This window comes from Rhineura floridana, chromosome 6, assembly GCF_030035675.1.
Source record: "Rhineura floridana isolate rRhiFlo1 chromosome 6, rRhiFlo1.hap2, whole genome shotgun sequence".
Lineage (NCBI taxonomy): Eukaryota > Metazoa > Chordata > Lepidosauria > Squamata > Rhineuridae > Rhineura > Rhineura floridana.
The window spans coordinates 76,622,460-76,646,735 of record NC_084485.1 but is presented as its reverse complement, the minus strand read 5'-3'; the positions used below and the strand labels follow the sequence as shown (position 1 = coordinate 76,646,735).

Below are 24,276 nucleotides of genomic sequence, written 5' to 3'. Positions count from 1 at the left end.
GGGCGGTTTTGAGGCAGCTTATTTCCGGTGGGGATCGCACACAGCGACAACACCAGTGAGGCAAGCGGACTTCACGCGACAGCAGAAAGCAGTTTGCACTTTTTACTTTTCGTGACCCATACGTGACGCCGGTCGTTAGTTTCGGACAGGCTGCGAAAGATCGTTTGACGACACATTCTAGGCCCGTCTGTGCTTTATGTTAGCATTTATAAACAGGCCCCACGTTAAGCGTTCACGCATTAAGAAAGACAGACGCCCAGCCGGTCGGATCCTCGCTTCGGGATTGTCTTCCTTGGGCAATATTCTTTTACGTTGCTCAATGAGGTTTTAAAGCGCCCGGCAAAGAAGCTCCGCCTCCAGGCGATGTGGCTCCCGCAATCTCCCAGCCAGAGCACGCGATGCTGCCGTCCCCTCTTCTCCGCCCTTCTGAGCTGATGGGACTGCCGCGTTTTCCGATCCAGAAGCGCAGGGGGCTCTGGGCTTGGGGGGCTCTTCGAGTAGCCTAAGGAGAAGCCACACCCAACGGGGAGAGGTTGAGGAGCCCGAGCGGCGGCGCAAAGAGGAGGAGGAGGAGGAAACTGTACTGCCTGCTCAACAGAAGGGCACCCCGATCGCCTGCCGGTCAGTGCTCGGGAGCCCCAGCGACGGAAACACTCGCCGGCGTTCTTGCTCCCCGCTTGGCGTAAGGCACGGCAGGCAGAAGGAAAGAAGTGCTGCGTCCTCGTGCGCCTTTGGCTCCAAGGCACGACGGACAGGTCTTAACGTGAGTGTTCGTTACCCGGCAAACAGCCGTGGCTCATCGCGTGAGCCAGTAATAAAACAGGGAGTGCCACTGAGCATGTGCAGAGTGCATGGCTGTCTTGTTCTCTTCCTCCCTTCTCAACCGGTGATAGCTTTAGAAATACGCTGACCCATGGGTGGTATAGGCAGATAGGAGAAGATGCGTGTAGGCTTCGATCCTGGCAGTTTGGGCTTCGAGTCCTGCCCTCCGAGTTGGTGCAGCCTAGAGAAAAAAACAGTAGGCAGCTTCTCTCTCCCGGGCGGGAGGTCGGCAAAGTACGCCGAGAAGTGACCCTCTTCTTGGGAGGAAGAGGGTGACGCCTCTGCGGTCAACGCTTTGGATAGGAGAGAGGCGCTTGCTTGCAATTTAAACTTTGAGCCGGGAGGGCCCCTTGCTTCCCACAGCGGCAGAGTCTGGCCCGAAGGAGCAATATTGGTTTTGCACTCTGGAGATATTGTGAGGGAATCACAGCCGATTTGGGCTCAGGATGCCCCCATGATGGCTTTGAAATATCCTCTGTGAAATGACTTCTCTGCATTGCCTACCTTCTTGTGACTAGTAGAAAGGGCTCAGCCCCTTGTTCTTTCAGTCCTGAAGTAATGTGCAGGGACAGCATCTGGGCATAGGCAGTAGTGCAGAAAGGGTATTTTGCACACCTGGTTTTAGTCCTGACCCTTTTTTATTCTACAAAATTAGTACTTGCCTTCAACAGACAGGACTGCCAACATTCTCACTGTCCCCTTGCAGGGTTTTGACCTGTTACCCTTAATTGCTGTCAGAAATTTAGGTGGAAACACTTTGCCATAAGGGCACATGACATTACGACATCTTTATGCCTGGAAACGTCATACCAATTGAATTTCTGCCTATTATGCATCTGGAGGCTTAGAGACAGCCCTATGGCTACGTTCATTAACCCTCAGTTAGGAGACAAGGTGTATAATGTTAAATGACCCTGAACAGTGAGAGAGGATGTAGCTGGTGGGGATCCCTCTTTATTCCTCCACTGGTCCTCTTACTGATCTTCAAGCAAGACTCCCCCTTTGTACCAGAGCAAGCATCTTATCTTGAATAAAATAAGAGCACATCTAAATTTGTATAGATAGTGAGACTGTGCTCTCTGCACCCTTTAGTGCCAGAGGCCTGAGTTGTGCTTTGCTTTGCCATCTTGATAACAGTGCAGCACCTGGACTAATATAGTTGACATTTCCTGGTTCTCGTGTTTACTTCCTCCTTGCCTTAGGAACTTAAGCAGTTTCTGTATTCTATCTACAAGGCCCTTGAAAGGCTGAAAACAGGAAATGTTGCCCAGTGCTTTGTCCTCCTGACCTAGACAGCAGAAGATGAAGGGGAGAAGGGACATGAGCCAATTCAGGTCTGTGTCTGATCAGAATGGGGTTTCCACTGAGAGATGCTTCTGTGTTGTATACATGCTTGCAGCTGGTTAGGGGGCCATGAATATGAAAGGGAGACTGGTGTGTAAGGCGTTCTGTAAGCCTCCCCCACAGAGAAATTGCTTCCTGGAGGGGCTGATAACCTATAGTGCTGAAATATTAATGCAACCTGCAAACTGTGGACACCTTTGGCTCCCAAGTAGTAATCCACATCGGTCCCTTTCTTTTTAGCGGGCAGGTGGCATGCCTTTTGCTACAACAGATATATTGAAAACAAAAAGGGATGGCTGTAGGGCTCTCTCTGCTCTTTACTCAGTCACCTGCACCTCTAATTGTTTAACTTGCATGGCAGCCTAATTCTCTAGCAGAAGAAATGATTGAAGTCCGTCCAACTTCTTGCTGACTTGAACGGAAAGGATTTGTTACAATTTAGACTAAAAGCCTGTGGCCCAGTTTCCTGGGAATGCACATCATTTATTTATTTATTTATTAAATTTATATCCCACCCTTCCTCCCAGAAGGAGCCCAGGGCGGCAAACAAAACTCTTGAGAACATCTGAAAAACAGACTTTAAAATATATTAAAACAAAACATCTTACAAACCTCTCTCAAATTGCTAGCATTTGCATTGAGGACAGAGTGGGTGTTAAGAGTGAACTTTCTACTTTGACCTTTAGAGTCTTCCACAGCAGAAGTAAATGGCATGAGAGAAGCATAGATTTGTGTCTTCTGACTATAGATGAGAACTAGAATCTAGAAGTTTGACTTGGGATCTAGACCCCCAGTTTGGCTCTACATCTAGATTTCTGTATCCAGGATTTCAGTATTCTAGCCTACCCAATTAAGTTGCAGGTTGTTCTTAAGTTGAGCTCTGCCTCTAAATATATTAGCAGCATTTAAGACATTGTGTGGGTTCTTATCTTTTGTCATTCCTTATGCTCTTGCACTGAAAGGCAATTTGCTGCAAATAATTTTTTTCTTTTATGTTAATATTATGAGAATATATGACTGTACTTCATTTCTATATAATAAATAAAAAAGAAAGAAGGAAAGGCAGACAGTGGAGGTGGATGTGCTCACATGTCACATTGAACAAGGTGGCATATCTCAGACTAACTATGGTTAATGTTAACCACAGTTTGGACAAAATGACAAATTTCCATTTCTGAACTCCTTCTCCTAGCTGTGCAGGAGAGGAGGGGGAACATGCTAGCACAAACCGTGCTACAGGTTTAGCAGGAATCTTCCTTTTGTTACCCATGTCCAATATTTTCTGCAGCATCAGCACATTCTCCCTGGCTATTCTCCCTCCACGCACACATGCACATTTTGTTGTTGTTATGTGCCTTCAAGTCGATTATGACTTATGGCGACCCTAGGAATCAGCAACCCCCAATAGCATCTGTTATAAACCACCCTATTCATATCTTGTAAGTTCAGCTCTGTGGCTTCCTTCTGGAATCAATCCATCTCTTGTTTGGTTGTCTTTTTCTACTCCTTTCTGTTTTTCCCAGCATTATTGTCTTTTCTAATGAATCATGTCTTCTCATTATGTGTTCAAAGTATGATAACCTCAGTTTCATCATTTTAGCTTCTAGTGATAGCTCTGGTTTAATTTGTTCTAACACCAATTATTTGTCTTTTTTGCAGCCCATGGTATGTGCAAAGCTCTCCTCCGACACCACATTTCAAATGAGTTGATTTTTCTCTTATCTGCTTTTTTCACTGTCAAACTTTCACATCTATACATAGAGATCGGGAATACCATGGTCTGAATGATCTTGACTTCAGTGGTACATCTTTGCATTTGAGGACCTCTCATAGCTGCCCTCCCCAGTCCTAGCCTTCTTGTGATTTCTTGACTATTGTCTCCGTTTTGGTTAATGACTGTGCTAAGGTATTGATAATCTTTGACAAAGTCAATGTCCTCATTGCCAACTTTAAAGTTACATAAATCTTCTGTTGTCATTACTTTAGTCTTCTTTACTTTAGTCAGCTGTAGCCCTGTTTTTGTGCTTTCCTCTTTAACTTTCATCAGCATTTGTTTCAAATCGTTACTGGTTTCTGCTAATAGTATGGTATCGTCTGCATATCTTAAAATATTGATATTTCTCCCTCCAGTTTTCACACCTCCTTCATCTTGGTCCAATCCCTCTTTTCGTATGATATGTTCTGCATATAGATTAAACAAATAGGGTAATAAAATACACCCCTGTCTCACAGGAATTGGGATATATATTGAATGCTTCCAGTCTGTGGCCATTGTTTTATTTTCCATATTTGTTGACATTTTTTTGTCAAAACTTGGACAGATTCCGTCTCAGTAACTTGTAGCAAGTCTATTGGTATCCCATCAGTTCCTGGTGATTTGTTTCTTCCAAGTATTTTAAGAGCAGCTTTCACCTCACATTCTAAAATTTCTGGTTCTTCATCATATGGTTCCTCCATGAATGAATCTGTCATCCTTGCATCTCTTTTATAGAGTTCTTCAGTGTATTGCTTACATCTTCCTTTTATTTAATCTCGGTCAGTCAGTGTGTTCCCCTGTTGATTATTCAATATCCCTACTCTTGGTTTAAATTTCCCTTTAATTTCTCTAATTTTTTGGAACAAGGCTCTTGTTCTACCTTTTTTTTTATTATCCTCTTCTATTTCTATATAATAACTTTTGTAATAGTTCTCTTTGTCCCTATACTAGTTGCTGTATTACTGCATTTAGGGTTTTGACCATGTTTCTATCTCCTTTTGCTTTTGCTTTCCTTCTTTCTTTAACCATTTTAAGAGTTTCGTCAGTCGTCCATTGAGGTCTTTCTCTCTTTTTAACTAGAGGTATTGTCTTTTTGCATTCTTCCCTGAAAATGTCTCTGACTTCACTCCATAGTTCTTCTGGTTCTCTGTCAAGACCTTACACATACACATACGCTTCCCTAAAAATGCTAAAAGCCCTTACATGATTTCACATTATGTAAGTTGGTGGGATTCTTTCACTGATTGCATGAGAAATCCTTAAAATTTTAAAGTCTTGCTTTCATGCAAGATGTGCTTGTTGCAGTCTTCCCCAAGTTGGATTACAAGTCCCACCAGCCCCAATCAGGATGACTGTGCTGGCTGAGGTTGATGGAAGTTGTAGTCCAAAACATCTGGATGGTATGAGGTTAGGGAAGCCTGGCTTATTGCATCTGCATTAAGTTATATTATGCCAGTGGCCTTTTTTTGCATGATCTACACTGGCATTTATATACCTTACTGTTTAACATTGGTGGAATTGAGGGAACACCACTGCTGTTACTGAGTCATGTATGTATGCTATTATACGTTACCATAGTCACTACTTTTGGAGGGTAAGTAGCCCTCCATCCATCTTCCATAAGGCAACTTGTGTGTATATGCACACATACTATTCCTTCATAAGACAATCCATTTTCATAAGATGACTGGGTTACAGCAATTTTTCTGGGTGAAGGCAAAGTTTAGAAGTATATTTTCCATGTTCTACTGCAAAAGCATGACAGTGCAATCAAACCCAAATTTCCCCAACGTTCCTCTCCTGACCTTACCATTGAATCTGGAGGATGGCTAAGATCTTGGATATCTAAGATTAGCTTGGTGGCAGAAGCTTGTGGGAAGCTGTAGGAAATGTTCGCCTCCTGCTTTGCGGGCCGCACTCTTGGAGAGTGCTGGAAAGGTGAAGAATTTTTAGCTAAAATGAAAACGGGCCATTGCTGCCAGGGGACAAGGGGGGGGACTTTTTACCACTTCATGTCAAAATGACATTATTCATGTTAACTGGAGCACGGCGCAGGGAGCATATCACCTCTGTGCTTATCAACTCCACTGGCTCCCAATTTGTTTCTGGGCCCAATTCGAAGTGCTTGTTCTGACCTTTAAAGCCCTAAACGGCCATGGACCAATGTACCTGAGGGACTGCTTATGCCCATATGTACCTGCCTGGGATTTAAGATCATCTGCCTCTGGTTTCCTCTGCATGCCTGCAATGAAAGATGTTAGACAGGCATGCATGAGAGAGCCTTTTCAGCTGTGGCCCCCAAGCTTTGGAATACCCTCCCCCAAGAAGACTGTTCTGCTCCCTCCCTGACACTTCGGGACACTTCTGAAAACCATCTTGTTCCAGAGAGCCTTTGGGAGGGACTAAAGGTAGAGCCTGAACTGATTTTACACTGAGTGCCCTATTATAGGGTAGAAGGGCGGGATAGAAATATTTTAAATAAATAAATAAATAAATAATTTTAAAAACTCATAAAATGGTATGGGCATGTGAGGGAGAGTTGTATTGCTAGTCACTAATTATGGCAAAAAATATCTAATGGGCTCTTGTTAATATGGGCGCAGTCACATTCCATTCCACTCAGCATATTAATGGATAGTGGGATACCAGTCTGGGAAAGAATGACGTTTTCCTAGGTGTGATTGGTTGAATTGAATGCAGGGGAAATGCAATATCTGTTTACCAGAATTTCAGTACTTAATGCAGAATGTCTGTGACAAATGACAAGCAAATGCAGTTCATAGTGAAAAGTCTCAGGCACCTTTTCTGTCCTACCTTTTATGTTTTGCTGCTGTTGACCAAGGATTCATAATTAATAATGCCATTTAGCACTCTGTTCAGTGTCTTCCTGGGTTACACCAGCAAGGTACTTTCTATTCAAATCGCTCCTCACCTCTCAGGGTTTGTTCCAATAAAGAAGTCACATTGTACTAAGGGTCTTCCAAGAGGTTGTTTATTATGGGATAGGTGCATGCAATTTTTTTTGCAGCTTCTGTACAACATTGTTGGCATCAAAACCCCAGGCTATGGTCTGAAGGCACATGAGGCCAGCACCCTGCTGAAGCTAAGCAGGGTCAGGTCTGGTCAGTGCCTGGATGGGAGAACGCCTGGAACCGTATGTAAGCCACCTTGGGTTTCTATTATGAAAAGAAAGGCAGGGTATAAATGTAATAAATAAATAAAATCAAAATACCAGCCTGTATTCCCCCACCTTTAATATGGCTTTACCCTTTCTGGGACGAATCCAGTAAGCTAAAAAACTCAAATGATCTGTTGCGATTTCTGAACATCCTGTTTACAGTGTTAACCCTCCACAAAAAAAATCTGAAAGTAACCTAATTTTCCTTGACATCACTATAATGTGAGTGTTTTGACATCTTTTATGACCAGATGTGGTGAAATTGTCAAAGGAAAGCCTGGTAGTAGCTGGGATTCATTGTGATATTGTCGGTTTAGGGCCAGTGGTAGCTTCCATCATTCCCTCCTACTACTTACTAGAGAGGCATATTGTCTGTGTTTGTTACAATCGCCAACCAAATAAAGCACAAGGACTATAGATAAGCACTGCAGAACCTTGATAGCTGCTGCGTCTTCTGGTAAAGCTTAACATTTCGAGATGGGGGAGTGAGTGAGAAAAGGAAAATGTTTCCTTCATCTAGCCTGCCTGATCTCCTTAGAGTGAGAATCTGATATTTAATGTGCAAGATCTAAATTGCTTCATAGCATAAATAAAAGCAAAATGAACATCAAATACTTTGCAATACGGTCCCAGAACAAGTTTGTAATCTGTAGATGCACCTCCTGGTAAATAAAGCTTGGGCAGGCTGGTAAACAAGTTTGGGTAGCAAAGGGAGGAAGATTTGGATATTTGTTTTGCAAAACTAAAACCAAGATCCAGGTAGGTGGTTTAGAGGAGAAATTGTAAATAAATTGAGGCTCAATCAAAGCAAGGCAGTGGCACTGTTAGTGAGTGGTTCTCCTGCTCTGGTAAGTGATGTTCAACCTGTTCTAGAGAGGGATGCATTTCCACTAAAGCAGGGGTGAAGAACCTGTGGCTGTCCAGATGTTTCTGGATGACAACTCCCATCATCTCTGACCTTTGGCCATGCTGGCTGGGGCTGATGGAAGTTGAAGTCCAACAACATCTGAAGGGCCACGGGTTCCCCATCCCTAATCTACACTATGATTGCCCAGTGATCCTAGAGTGACCCATGGATGATAAACATTTTTTAAATGTCTATCCACTTTCTGGATTCTTCAAAGCAAAGTCAGATAGACTTCATATGAACTTCTCTATAAACAAGCCTTGACATTATTGTACACATTTCTCAGAGAAACCTGATGACATCTATTGCATGTGCAAGCACGGGGTTACATGGCTTCCTAGAACTGAGGGCCTGGTTGAAAGAAACTGATAGCCCAGAATTGTTATTGCCAAAGAGACCTTTTTCCTCCTCCACAATATCTGGCACTAATCGCGAATAAGAAAAGTAGGTTAGGGTTGGTTGACGGATAAATGACTTTTGAACTGGACTGAAGTTATAGGGCCATCAAAATGGAAGATAGTGTGGTTCACGTCTGAGTGACTTGCTGTTCTGTTTATGTGTCTGTTGTAACCTGAATTTGAGAAAAGCAAAGGGCTAGTATAGGAAATGTGAGTCACGACAACTAAGTGTTCGATCATGCTAGTTGTGTAATTGCTGTTGATAGGCAGGTTCTCTGATGAGAGGTGTAATAATTGAGAGATGCAAAGTCTGTATCTATCCCATTATAGCCTCTTTTGATTCTAAGCTCCATCAGGCAAGGGATTTTTGTGTGTGTAATGATGCTGCGTGCTTTTGAAAAGACAGAGTCATTCTTTGGTTAAGGCAGCGGGTTAGGACTTGGAAGGTCATCATTTCAATCCTGGAATGACCATGTGACATACTTGGGACTTGTAAGAGTAGTTCCCATGATAAGCAGTCTGTTTAACAAACTGTGCAAACATTTGCGTGTTATTAGGAAATGTGACATTCACTTTTTCTTTCTTTCTTTCTTTCTTTCTTTCTTTCTTTCTTTCTTTCTTTCTTTCTTTCTTTCTTTCTTTCTTTCTTTCTTTCTTTCTTTCTTTCTTTCTTTCTTTCTTTCTAGGCCCTAGGCTCTAGGAGCAATTACTCAAGATCATTTAGTACTGATCACTTACACCGTCTCATTGAACTCACACAGAGGTTAAGGAGTACAAGGTCATGGCTTGTGCCTCACTTAAACAATGCATGCTTTCATTTGGTGAGGAGGGGATTCTGTTCTGCTTTTGTGCGTATGCAGTCTGGAATTGGCCGTTCTTCCACCAGAGTGGTTAATGCAGAATACAAGGGTGTGTACGGCATAGCAGGGATGTGAAGTTTCTAAATGTTTGGAAGGATGGATCTAACAGTAGAGATGTGACTTTCACAGGTATCATGTATTCAGGAATTCAAAACAAAAGCAGATGTTTGGCACCTTTGGAAGTCAAGCCACATACAGGGTGCCTGGAGGTTTAGGCAGCTCTTCTTAATAGGAAGAAGACATAATGAAGGCAAATATCTGCAGTGCTCTTGTGTCTTGCAGTTTATGTGTGCAGTATTGACAAGCAGATGGTGCCGAGGTCAAATTGCTTCCCACAGCTGCTCCTGCAGTCCATTGCTCCAGATGCGGCTCTAATGAAGATGATGAATAGACAAAATATGATAGAGACAAATAGTATCTCCGCACCCTCCTCTACACTTGCTTGATGCAGTCAGTGCCGCAAAGCGTTTAAGAAGCTACGGCGAGCCTGCCTGTCTAATAGCACAAGCATTTCTTCATTGGTTGAGGAAGTAGCTGGTTGCTTAGGATATTACATGCATAGTTCCAAGGTGCAATTGGTTAACGTTCTTGAGTGTCTCTCCTGATCTCTGCTTTTATCTTTAAAGCAAGTCTCTACATCACTGCTGTGTGTGTGTGTGTGTGTGTGTGTAAAAAAAAAAGAACTTTGGGATGTACCTAGCACTGCCAAAGGTTTTTGCTTCAGCTCCATGTTGTGTGCAATGAAGAGAGCATGGCTGCTGTTACCTGAGTAAATGTAATAATAATATTTTGCAAGCACAAAAAGAGAGAGAGAGAGAGAACAGAACCCACTGTATGGTAGATACATAGAATGTGGTCCCCTAAGCCTCTAGCTGTCTCTCAGAACTCTCCCCAGGCCAGATCCCTCACTGGCCCTGCTTTGTGAACCAAATGTTTTAGCATGTCTGGAATGTGGAACTCTAACAATGCCTCTTGCTTGCTGGGATGGAGGACAGAGAGGGATCTGTGTGTAGGAACTAGTGTACTGTACTAAAGTAAAATTTAGATTTGTTCCACTGCCCACTTTTGCCTCTGGCCCTGCCCACCACTGGCATGTGGCCCTCGGAAGGCTGCTCAGATGGGAATGCAGCCCTTGAACTGAAAGCAGTTCCCAGCCCCTAATCTAGAGGGCACCTTGGTGGCTACACCTTCTACGTAAAGAGAGAAAGGAAAACCAGGAAGGGAAGGCAAATGGCATGGATGTCATCATGCTCAGCATTTCCCTACCTGTGCTTTATTGGCTGCCGTTTGTGGGGGTGGGGAAGTATTGAGGAGATGTGGGTTGGCAGTTACATGCTCATCAATTACAGTAAAGGGCTGTTCAGTCCATGATACACAAATGAAGAAGAGCAGCAGCAGCACTGTTGTTTCCCCCTGATGTCCATGCCGTCAGTGTCAGTGGATTGTTGGAAGGAATAGCATACATGCACATGGCTGTACATGCCTACTTGACTGAGGAATCTGTGTGTGGGGTTGCTGATCAGCTGGACAGCCTGTACATGTAGGCCCTTCTTTCTGACAGTTGTGTGTGGCTACAGCTCTAGAGAGTCACCCTATGATAACCATTAGTCGCTGGGCTTGGAAGTTCCTTCATACAAGAAAATTATACACTTACTGCAACCTGATATATATAGCTTGTTTTGTGGTTTTCAGCAATACAGTAGGGCCCTGCTCACAGCAGGTTCTGTTCCGGACTGCCACCGTAAAGCGAAATCTGCCGTAAAGCGGAACACATTGACTAACATTCTTTAAAATGGCACCCGATGCCCAAAAAATGCCGGAAAAGTGGAGCAAGCGCCGTAGGAGCAGGGCCTTTCTGCAATTGACAACCGCTGTATCGGTGCGACGCTGCAAAGCGGGGCCCTACTGTATGTGTTTTGTCAAATACAATGGTTTAAAACCAACAAAAGTCACAAAAAGGAAGTCTCATTGCGCAGGTGGAAGTCTTTATGCTAACGGAACGACTTTGTTGGATACAAGCAGATACTTTTCCATTTTGTTGTTGTTTGTTTGTGTATCTCAAATATTTTCCTGAGTTGAATCCTTGGGGCAATCTCTGGGAAAGGCTACAGAGTGCTGCTCAAGCAACTGCTGTGTTCCATTACAGAGATAACAACATGTTTCAGTTAAAAAAATTGTCAAGTCTGAGCAGAGTATAGTTTGGCATTATTATTGTTATATTCATTTCTATCCTGCTTTTTTCTCAAAACTGGGACTCAGTGTTAGTTAGTCTTTAATATACCCTCCTATGTGTGTTTTTACTAACACGGCAGTCCCTTATAGAAATAATTTCAAAATCTTATAGCGTGTTTTGCCCTCATTCAGTACAGTATATTGCAGGTGGGACAGACCTTGGATCACCTAGTGTCTAAAATGCAAGATGTATGGATTCAAACTGCAACTGTGAAAAGATACTTAATCTTTGAGCTTTAAACCTGAAAGGGAAAAGCAAGTCTGAGACAGCCCTCAGAGACCTCCTTGGATAGGGAGTCCAAGGCTTGTATCCTGTTTGCTAATCCTTAGTTGTACTGTTGGTTCTCTCCACCCCTCCCTTGTCTGTATAATTTGCAAGTCAAATGTACCCAGACAGCTTCCTGTTTTGCATGACTTCCACTGTAAAGTTCTTGGGATCAAGAAGGACTTGATCATACATGGAGGGATTATTGCCTAGGTTGCTATTGTCTTTCATGTTCACTGCATGAAGCAAAGCTTCAGGCTTTGGTTGATGTCAGCACAAGCTGGTTTACCCCAAACATTTGAAACACCATGGTTAGCATTTTTGTAAAAAAATAAACTATCATGTTTATTGGTTGCTTTTTAGGGTTAGACTCTAAGGTTGTATATTTTCCTGGGAGTAAACTCTGTTGGATTTACATCTGAGTAAACCCGCATAGGGCTGCGGCATAAAGCGCTCTTTAGTGTTATATATTTGTCCACCCCCCTTCCACAAGCATAACTGTTGCCAGAAGAAAACGCCTGAAGGAGAGGGACTCAGTGAGTTGCCAGACCCCTGTCTGGGAAGATGAATCACAGAGGAAGTGAGGAGTAAGGCAGAAATGATGTAATAATTATTTTTTTGCTCGAGGGAATGACCATGTGACATACTTGGGACTTGTAAGAGTAGTTCCCATGATAAGCAGTCTGTTTAACAAACTGTGCAAACATTTGCGTGTTATTAGGAAATGTGACATTCACTTTTTCTTTCTTTCTTTCTTTCTTTCTTTCTTTCTTTCTTTCTTTCTTTCTTTCTTTCTTTCTTTCTTTCTTTCTTTCTTTCTTTCTTTCTTATGTGGGGACAGCTTGCCAGATTATTCCCTTCACAAGTTTAGTCAAGAAATACAGACAGAGGAAGTGTGCCTGATGTGCTCTTTGTTGTACCATGAGTTTGTTCTGACTGAGGCCATCCACCACCTAACCCCTAGTCCCTTTTTTATTTTTGTTCACTTGGGCGACTTTGGAGGTCTGTAAAAAGCAAAGGGAGTTATGTTGGTTCACAAGAAATATTCCATAAGAACAACACAATTGTGCAATGCTTTTATTAGGATCAACCAAAATGTCACAAAGTAGTGACTAGAACTCTTCAATAGGCATCAGGGCTGTGGAGTTGGAGTCGTGGAGTCGGAAGCAATTTTGGGTGGGTCGGAGTCGGTAGAAATGTATCGACTCTGGCTTTACTTTAAATTTTGTTTGACAATTTTTTTAACATATAAATTCACAATGTCAAAGAAGCTTCCCATGAAGTCAGCTGTAGTTGAGCATTTCACCATAACTCAGGATGGAAAACATTTTGTGTGTCAGTGTATGACACAGGACCCAGATGAAGACAAATGCTGTGATGCCAAGATCAGCCCATATTCAGGCAGCGATAAAAATGCTCCTATGAGAGCTTCCAATTTAAAAAGACATTTACAGCACTTTCCAGGGCTGTGGAGTTGGAAGCAATTTTGGGTGGAGTCGGAGTCGGACAGTAGAAAAATAGAGGAGTCGGAGTCGAAGGTTTGGCGTACCGACTCCACAGCCCTGATAGGCATACCTGAGTCTATGAGCAAATGTGCTTTCTGACCCAGAGCTTAGCTGCTAACTCTGGGCACGAAGATGTTCATAAAATATGAAACAGGTATCAGGGAAAACATATCATAGAATTGGAAAGGCCCTCAAAGGTGATCTGGTCCAATGCAGGAAATCCATTTCTGAAACAATCTTAATAGGTAGCTATCTAGTATTTGCTTAAAATCTTTAACTAGAGTCCAAAACCTTCAGAGGCACACCTGAACAGCTTGTGGCCATCAGGAAATTTTTCCTGTTTAGTCTAAATCCTTTTTTCTGTAAATTGAAACTGTTGGTTCGGGTTCTACCCAAATATGGATTTGTTTTGGTTTTATTAACCCATTGAACCTCTTTATATACTTCTGATCTGTATTTGTGCTAGGTATTTTCAAATGTGCCCATTTTTAAATGAAATGGCTTCCCCTCATTTTATTATTTCATGCACATCCAAAAATATTTATGTTAAAACTTAAAGTTAAAAAGAATTTATAAAAAGAGACAAGACTAGATACTTATGTGGATGTATGTTGTCTTGGAATTTCAAGGCAATGCACACCTTGTATGAATTACTCTTTAATGTCAAGAGGTCAGATGATGTCAAATTGAGATGGGAAGATGCAGTCTATCAAATCACACAAATATTTTTATTTGGAATGATGCATAATGTTATTTAGCATAGAACATGTTAAAGAAAACTGAATAGTCTATATACACTATTCTCCACCCAAGCAGTTAGTCTGTGCTGAGATCAAGGCACACATTTTGCCTTTGACAACATTAGGAAAAAATTTGCGCTCCACCTCAAAGTTCTGCCTCCTTCCCAGTGAAAATGTCACACATCGTCCTTGACTCATACACACTATTCTCTACTATGTCAGGCCCAGAGAAACAGCTGGGAAACTCTTTGAAGTGGGAAAAAAGTCTTCCCTTTCCTCTTAGCCTATTTGCATGCTAACCCCCCAAATCTGGTTCACACAATATGTGTGAAACTTCTTATTTACAGCAGATCTATAGAAATTGGAGGTTACACAAGATTGGGGTGTTTGGTGACTTTCCTAATCAAAATTAATCCCTGTATGCAGGATTTTCAGATGGAAGCATTGGTGGAGACTTTAGCAAAGGATGTAGGAATGTAAAAGATTCTAGCATGGAATCAAACAGAAGAACCAATTAATCTGTACTTGTGGCTTGATTTCCAAGACAGGAGTCTGTATATTTTTAACAGTAACATTACATGTAGCTCACATATTTGTGATGCTACTGCTTATTTAAATTCAGGAGAAGGATATGCCCTGTGTTTACCTGCCCTCAGTGATACAGCTGAACTGAGCCATTTGGAAGCACTACAAAAGAACTGCCACATTTTTCTAACCGCAGCCCTTGGTTTCCTGAGTAACACAGTGACTTGTTCTGTACTAATTTTTCCCTGCTTCATGATTAGCAATTTCCTATGCACCCACTCAGCCACACGTGTTTCTAAAGGAGACTGACACATGCTGGGATAACTTCTTTTAGCATCTAGATAGACTTTTTTGTTTAGCTTGCAGAAGCCAGTGTGCATATAAATCCCATTATATATATAAAATCTTTCTTAATCGTTTACGAACTTCGGAGCCAGAGTTACTTCCTTCTTGCCTTCCACACACAGGAAGGATGATAAAACTGTTGATTGATGTAATTTCTGGTAATGAAGTTTCTTTCTGGTGTTTTGCATGTCTTCAAGCAAGCAGAGCTGTCTTTCACTGACATCTTTTTTTGCCTAGAATGCTGACTTTCTAGGATCTGCACATCGTGCCATCACATTAATTTATGTTTTACTTAATGCAGCTGGGAAGTTAGGGACTGCTCATTTGATCAGGGAAGTGTTGTGGTGGTGCAGATGCTTAATCTTCTCTCCCCATGTTTTCCTAATCTAAATTGCCCTCCCCAAGTAGCTTATTTGCTGTGTGTGTGTAATACAGGAACTTGTATCACACCAGTATTTTTATCCCAATGGAACAAATGGCAGCTGGGGGTGGGTGAGCAACCTAGAACAGGGAAACAGTGCAGGAGGAAAGGTTAAATATCTCAATTTCTCTGCCACTTCCCTAATCAAATTAGCACCCACATATCCCATGATTGCATTTAGTTTAAAAAATGAAACATTGAGAGATCAGTCATGGATTTCTCATGTAACATGCAATGTAGCCCTTAAGCTCATTACTTAATCAAGGTGGCTAATTCCTCAGTTTGGTTAATTTTTATGCTTGACTTTGTTAGGTCCAAACCCAACACGCAAGTCGCCCTGTCAACCCCAACTCGCTTATTACACCCGGGAAGAATGCGGAGTTGAGTGCAAATGAACCCACTATCAGAGATCAAGTAACACGAGACAAAAACCTTTGCAAAGGGGACCCAATACTTACAAGCCGAAGCAGGCCAGCATGGGAATCTCGTTTATTGGTGTTCTAGGGTTTATATAGGCTTACCCCAAAGTTTACAATATCGGGCTCACGTCATAAAATACAAAAGAAGCAAATGCTAAACATTATAGCTTTGGGGTATATGCAAGGAGGTGAAGGGGTACAGGGGGAAGGACAAAAGTGGAAACATCAAGACTACCTCTCAGACTCTGTGTCTACATACTTCGCAAGTTCTTGAGATAAGCGCTTTGCATGAACCGACAAAGAGAAGAGTAAAGGGATGGCCGGCTGCAACCGGGCACCCCATGAGTAGAAGACAGACATGAAAATTACTACGCTTGCATATCAAAGGGTTTCACAAGTCAAGATCTGAGGGGCAGCGGAACAACATAACACTTCTATGCAAGGCACATTTATAACAATAAACAAGGTCATAGGCATGGATGTGATATAAGAAACACATAATAGTGAAGTTTCCAGCTCAAACCGGCTTTTATTATTCGAGCCACTGGAATGTAGGTGAGGGTCAGGTCACCAGGAAATAAACCTTTCTTGATATCAAAAGTCAGTCAGGGGTCACTTTGAATCTAATCTGGGCACTGTTCACATTTATATGGACAGGGTATAAAGCAAACTATAATGTTTAAGGCAATTCTTAAATTTTAACCCAACAACTTGGTACATCTCTCGTTAATGTTAGTGATTTTGTTAAGGCTCAGCAGCACGACATACCGGCTCAAAGGCTGAGCTGTAGGCAAAAAGGTTCTAAGTGTAGATTTTGTGTCTTTAATGAATTCACTGGGTAGCCTTAGAGAAAACACTCTTTCAGCTACAGTTGCCACCCCCTCTCCCACCCTGCTTGCAGTATGTAGATAATAGTACTGACCTACCTTATTGGGTTATTGTAAGTATTCTAGAGATAATGCTCATGAAGCATTTTGAGCACAAATGCGCTACATAAATATTAAGTATTTTCTCTATTATTAGTTAGGTATTGAAGTTGTAACTATTGAAACATTACTGAAATATTTTTTTCTTGAGAGTCTGATTTTATTTAGTCTGTGCTTTGGCTCCTAAACATTTCTGATAGAATCAGTCAAAAGTCTACTGGGAGGAATATCCCAGCAGAGAATACAAGGGACAAGAAATCCATGAATTTCCGAGCTGAGTGCACTGGCCTGAGCATTGCAGGAGCCCTGGCAAAATGAAGCATGTAACTCTGTTTTGTCACTGGATGAACTCAGGATAATTGGGTCTTAAGTTCTGATCTGTGCACTGAAGTTTTTTAGTGCGCTTCTCCACTTTACAAGATGTGTCACAGGCTAGGAGATTTCAGGCCACTGTTTCCTCCTAGTGCTTTCTCTGCATGATGATAGGAATCTAAATAGAACATATCCAGTCCATGGCTTCATCCCAGGGCTTCTGAAACCTTAGCATAGTGACACTAATTCATAGCTCGGTCTATTAGCCATTATAAGGCACCAGATTGCATCATAGTTGGGAGGGGACACATCTGACCACCTCTTGTGTCACTAAAACAAGAAAATAGGATAGACATCTTGCCATGGATGCACTCTTGTGTTCAGCCCAAGGGGAAAGGGAATCACCAGAGCTAGGAAAAGTTACTTTTTTGAACTACAACTCCCATCAGCCCCAGCCAGCATGGCCCCTGGATTGGGCTGATGGGAGTTGTAGTTCAAAAAAATAACTTTTCCAAGCTCTGAATCACATGGGCCCCAGAGGCAGATAACCTGTTTAAAGAGCCTTGGGAAGCAAATGCAGGTAGACAAACAGCTTGAGGGATAATGGTAATTAATCTGATTGCTAGCACTGGTAATTGATGTTGGAAGGAGGCACAGTGCCCTGTATGATTGGGGATGTACAAGGTGTCATTCTATTTCAAACCCCTCTGACACTGAGTACTGATTTACACCAATTCAGAATGTGCATGTACCGTTCCAGTTTAGAATGCAGGAGGAGATTGCATGTTTAAATGTTTCTCAATGTTAAAAAACAAACAAGTAACTTACTTGAATGTAAAACTAGCAGATCAGTGGAAATCTTTCTCCATGACATGCTTGCTTTTTTAATCTGCAGGGAGGTGTTTTGTTTTGATACTAAGGGAGCATTCACACATGCAGTTCTCTCACCTGCATTCTTAAGTGGTGCAGTCCCAGGATGTTTGTACCATATGCTGTTTCTGTGCCTGTAGATTATTTTAGAGGAGTCAGGGAGGATCTTAAACCACTCTTCTTAATTGTTCATACTCCATGCATAATTCTAAGGACAACTTCCTATATTGAGAACCTCTCTCATACCTAAGCTTGAGTATGTCTTGAGTTCAGATGTAACTCTTGTCCTGAACAGGTCCATGTATAAGGCCACACATGGGCATAAACAAAGGAGTGATGGGTATGTTGCATTCCCCTCCATCTCCTCAGTGCCAGCTCAGAGCTTGGAAAAGTTATTTTTTTAAACTACAACTCCCATCAGCCCCAGCTAGCATGGCCGCTGGATTGGGCTGGTGGGAGTCGTAGTTCAAAAACATAACTTTTCCAAGCCCTGTGCCAGCTACAACTGGAGGCACAGCGTCAGGGCCGTCTCCAAAGGGTGGTCAGGTGGGCCCTGGTTGCGGGCCCCGTGGCCCACAGGGGCCCCTGAAGGACCCCACGGATCGCAGGGAGGGAGCTGCCCGCCCATTCGCCAGCCCGTCCGCACCCGCCTGCTCGCCAGCCAGTCCATGCCCACCCGCTCCCTCCCCCCTGCCCACCCGCTCCCTCCCTCGCTCCCTCCCCCTCCCCTTGCCACTCGCTCTCCCCTGCCACTCGCCCTACCCCCGCCCACTTGCCGTCCCCCGCTGCTCACTCTCTCGCCCTCTCCCCCTGCTCTCGCTTGCCCACCGTCCCACCCCCACTCGCTCTCTCGCCATCCCTTCCCCTGCTCACTTACTCACTGTCCCACCCCCCACTTGCTTGCTTGCTCGCCCACCCCGTCCCACCCACTGTCCTGCCCCATGCTTGCTCCCTCCCTTGCTCACCTGCCTGACCTCCTGATCCTCCACCTGCCTGGTAAATAGGTAGGTAGGTGGGGCTTGCATGTGCCAGGGCCCAGGGCAGGCTGGTGCCCAAGGGCCCCGGAATGCCTGGTGCTGGCCCTGCACAGAGTTGCATCCTGTTGTTGGGCCTCGCCTTGCACCTCCAAGTTCCTGATTTTTCCAAGGAGTAGAAGTTGTTGGTGTTCATCTGCGGCTTCCTTCTTTCTTTTCCAGGATTCTTGCCCCTGAGTTCCCAGGAGGATGAGCCAGCAGAATGGGGAGCAGTCCAATCTGGCTCATTCCCTTTTTGACACCTTTACCCATGCCAAGCAGTGCAAAGAGGTGCTGGGCAGTTTTGAGGTGCTGTGCAGACATCTGGGACTGGAGCATACGGGCCAGCTCCAGTTCTATCACAAACTCAAGTCTTGCCTCAACTACTGGAGTGCCAAGGCATTGTGGACCAAGCTGGACAAGAAGGCTGGGCATAAAGACTATGATCAAGGAACGGCATGCGCCAACACCAAGGTAAGGAGGTAGAACATGGTTGCTATGCTACAAACAGGGAATGGCCTGTTTCAGGGGTGGGAAACATTTGTGGCCCGGTAGGCCAGATCTTTTATCTTCCCCACCCTGATGGGCCAACTTGGACAGGTGGGCAGGGCCACCCACTTGATGACATATTGATGACAGGTGATTGACATGTGGATTTTCCCACCCACCTGTCCAAGTTTGCCCGCCAGGGTGTGGGAGATACTGCACCAAGCAGGATTGAACTGCCTGTGCATCAGCTGATGTGTGGAGAGTTCAGTCCTGCTTTATGCAGCCACAGCTCTACCTGCCCTTCATCTGACATCACATATGATGTCAGGTGTGGGAGAGGTGCATGTGGTTTCAGAAAAACAGCCTTGTGGGCCGAATGGGGAGGTGTGGCGAGCCAAGTGTGGCTCCATGGCCCAGAGGTTCCCCATACTTGGCCTACTTGATTGGTCTCCACATGACATGGTCAGCACTGAGAGCCTCTCTTCTAGCAGGTTTATTTATTTATAGCAGCTCATGTTCAGCTGCTGCATAAGACCCAGGGTGAATTCTAAGGACCATCTCCCCATGTTTCACAGGTGGTGGTTGGCCTGTTTCTTAAACGTATGCTAAACTTCAGCAATACAGATAATCATAGTTGGTTTTTGGTTTTCTTAGTAGTCTGTGGTTGCTGTAACTCTGTTATGTTACTATAATGAAGTCATTTGTTCTGTCTATCCCTATATGCATGGCTGCAATGTTTTATTTCCACTTCCTCATTATTTATTTACAGAAGTAGATGGTTTATTGTGTTCCTAAAAGATCACTCACACTTATAAAGGTGGAGTTTCCATTGGTTTTCAAATGTGCAGGCAATTTTTTTTTAAAAAAAGCATTTTCCTCTTCCTTGTTTTAAGCTTTTATCCATTGTGCTTGTGAAGAAACCTTGCAAATGAAGGGGATGGGGGAAGTGAGCCCATCCCCCATCTATTTTACACATTAAAATCAAGATTATTTAGACACATCACCACCATCAAAATGATCTTGACATTGCACATGAACATGATTTAAGAGATACCACAGTATGGTTTCTTGATAAATGAAAAACTCAGAATGCCAAAACATAAATTAAAATTAAAAAGACTGAGAAAGACGAACCTCATGAAAATATTTCAAAATACATGAACAACACTTGAGTGTGTGAAGCCTGGACAGGCAGGAAAGAGGGAAAAAAGGCATTTCTTTAAAAAGATTCTTGCCATGACGCAATGTAGCTTAGGAGACTACCTTCATTACTTAATATCACCAGCTATGGATTACTAATACTAATAATCTAATAATAATACTAATGCTAATAATACTAATAATCAGTTGTTAAAGATCCCAGTCTTTACCACACATATAAATGTGTGGCACGGGAAAAAATTGTACCACCTTTGTGTTAAGTCATATGGCCAGCTAGGCATGTGGTGGAAAAGCTCCCCATGCGGTAAATTGGTAGTGTATATTGGCTCTTAGTAGTCTTCCCTTGGAGTATGGTTCTGTTTTAGAAATATTAGCAGGGAGGACTTCCGGCTGGCGCTTCTGGTAAGACGACTTTTACAATCCCTCTCCGGCTCGTAAACTTTAAACACTCTTATTTTTGTCCAAATCTCTATTGGAGCTTATTACCTTGTGCACAAGCCATTTTTGGAATATATGACCAGATCACAGTAGATTTAAAGACCCTCGTAACCACCCAAGGCAAAAAAAAAAAGTCAGCCAATCCTAGGACATGGTTTGACGTCGAGTGCAGAACAAAGAAAAAAGAAATCCAGGCCCAAATTAGACAGGTAAAACGCAACCCAATACCCAAGACGGTAGAGTCCCTGATATTAATTAAAAAACAATATAAAGAGCTGCTCAGGAACAAGAAACAAGCCTTCATCGCCAACAACTGGCGTGCCCTTGGCTTAGCCCTTCTTCAAAATAATGACATAAACTTCTGGAAGATAATCCACGAGGGGCTCTGTCAAAATTCGTATGTAAACATCCCTCCCATTCTCCCGGAAGCCTGGGTGGCGCACTTCCGCGCCATCTTCAAGACCCTCACTCCTCTTCCCTACAACCCTTCCGAAGATACGTCTCCCATCCCCCTTCCAACTTGGCCCCCGGTTACCTGCTCTGAGATCGAAGAGTTAATTGCAACCCTCCGGACAGGCAAGGCCCCGGAAGAGGATATGCTGCCCCCAGAGATCTTCACATTAGATCCCTCCTGGTGGACCCCCATTCTAGCCACCCTTTTTTCTGCAATTAATTTTACTGCTAACATCCCAAAAGGGTGGCGCACTAGTATCGTAGTCCTGATATACAAAAAGGGTGATCCAACTGACCCCCGGAACTACAGGCCAATAAGCCTACTCGACGTAACATCTAAATTATACGCCCGCTATCTATTAAATAAACTACTCTCATGGGACACCCACAATAACGTAATCCACGAAGAACAAGCTGGCTTCAGGGAAGGAAGAAGCACAATAGATCAAGCGCACATCTTATACCACCTAATTAGGAAGTCAGCATCGGCGCCATCAAATTCCCTTTACGTGGCTTTTGTGGATCTCTCAATGGCCTTCGACTTAATAGATAGAGACCTTCTTTGGTCCAAGCTGGGCCAAACAAATGTGGTTAAGAGACTGCTTTGGTTAATAAAGGCATTGCACCAGGATAACTATCTGCAAGTACGCCTGGGACTTAGTGGAGCTCTTTCCCATCCAATCCCCGTGGGAAGGGGAGTAAAACAGGGATGTGTATTAGCCCCCTTTCTATTTAATTTTTATATGAACGGGATAGTTCCCGCCCAATCTTCCCCAGCCCACTTTCCCCCTGCAGTTGGCGCCAGGAAAATTTCCATCCTGTTATATGCAGATGACCTAGCGCTACTGTCCATAACCGAAATCGGCATGAAAAGAGCATTATTGCGGCTGGCTGATTATTGCAAGGAACATTCCCTTGTGATAAACCACTCTAAAACCAAAATTTTGGTGTGTGGGAAGAATAGGAAGTCCACCCCTAGATGGCAAATAAATGGACAACGGCTAGAGCAAGTTAGGTCCTTTAAATATCTGGGCCTACATTTTAGCCACAACGCCAATTGGAAGAAGCATTTTGACAAAACCAAACTCCTAAGTGTCAGAATCTGCGCCCAAATTCGCATATTTCTTTACTCTCGTGGGGGCCAACTGGTTAAACCTATGTTAAAAGTCTACCAAGCCAAAGTACTGCCAAAGATTCTCTATGGTGTAGAACTTTGGGGCTCGGCAGTCAAGTCGAAACTCGAGGTTCTCCAAAACTCTGTAGCGAAGCAGATCACCGGGCTTCCGCCTGGAGTGCCCTCAGCCCACGTGAGAGCCGAGCTAGGCCTCCCCTCCTTGTCAGCCAGAGCCGACTGGGCCACATTGAGATTCTGGCGCAAAACCCTTTTAAGGGATGATGCCACCATAGCCAGGCTCTGCTGGCAGGAGCAGCTTAAACTGGAGAGCCAACGCTACCAAGCCCTTTTGGCCGCATATGAACTCAACGGGGAGGATTTACTAACTCTCCCTCCCATTGCGCTCCGGAATCGAGTTTTTGATCTGGATGCAAACCAAGACAGGGCCACGATCGCTACCTCCCCCTTCTCTCCATGGTACCCAGACGTTAAGCCAAACCATGTTCTCTGTCAATATTTTGAGACAATCACGCGCCCCCCCTCCGGAAAGCTTTTACGGAACTTCGGTTCCAAACAATGCCCTCAGCTTTCCTGGAAGGGCGATACCAGAAGATACTCCACTCTCAGCGGCTTTGTATTTTAGGCTGTGGGGCAGTTGAGGACATCATTCATTATATGCTGCACTGCCCTTTATATGATGACCCCAGAAGAAAATTTTTAGCTTCAATTATGAACTCTCACGGGGGCAGGCACCCCGGGGAATTAGTTAACATCCTTCTGGGTGACACAACTAGCTACATTACACTGGCCGTAGCTAACTTTGCCTTTGCGGCTAAGAAACTGAGAGCCGCATACGCAAAAACCGTTCTGAGATAAAGCAGGAAAGAGTCTTTCTGCTTGCCTTGCGGCCTCTTGTGTAATATACCAAATTTTGTGCATCATGTATCTCCCTAAATCTTGTGTACTATGTACTCTTTTATGTTTAGTTTTAAGTCTTACCTTTTATCTGCATGCCATTGCAATGGCCTATGGCTGTAATGCAATAAACTAATACAATACAATACAATACTAGCATTTTCCTTAAGCCACAACATGTTGTTGCTGGGAAAACATGATTCTTTGCTGAGCTTGCGGAGCCTTTGAAATGTGAAAAGCTGTCTGGACTGCAGTTGTGTGAGCATCACCTTGTAATACTAGTGCTCAGTTCAGGTCTAGGCACTCCTCCATCAGTGGGCCCTAGTGGGCTTATCCAATGACAGCTCCATAATGCCCTAGAACAGTTTCCCACAATGCTCAGGAACAATGCTATATCATGGGCATTTTGTGGGAAATTAAAATAGTATGGTGTGTGTGTGCGTATGCGCGCATGCATGCATGCATGCACACACACACACACAGGCATGACAGGCATTTGGGGCCTTGGCAGCTGCCCAAGGATGCTTGGTATTGATGTTGGCCTCCTCTGAGGCTATACCCCATGCAGCAAAGGCTATGTCCTTCCCAACACCATATGTGGACTGAATATAGTATCTTTGAACTGCAACTAGCAGGGTGATCTCACACAGTCTAAAATGCAGTACAGCTGTGCTCTGAACTGATTGTCAAGATGAGCATTGAATGTATGCTCTGAGAGCAGAATTCAGAAATATCTAGCAGATCTTGAAATGCCCTGCAAAAATAATGTCTGAAACTGTAGTGACTTGTTGGATGTACAGTCAGGATGGGCGACATCAAGCCTTAAATGGTCTGAAATGTCAACATCTGTTGCAAAAATCTTTGTGGG

General features: G+C 43.6%; 1 protein-coding gene across 1 annotated transcript in view; it reads left to right on the top strand.

Annotated features, from left to right (window-relative positions):
• The window catches only part of MICAL1 (microtubule associated monooxygenase, calponin and LIM domain containing 1), a 57,196-nt gene continuing 32,920 nt past the window's right edge, over positions 1-24,276 (top strand). Inside the window, exons 1-2 of the mRNA XM_061632493.1 lie at positions 1-763; positions 19,022-19,312. Of these exons, the coding sequence (XP_061488477.1) occupies positions 19,049-19,312 (264 nt within the window). The 5' untranslated portion in view covers positions 1-763; positions 19,022-19,048. The remainder of the gene's footprint in view (positions 764-19,021; positions 19,313-24,276) is intronic.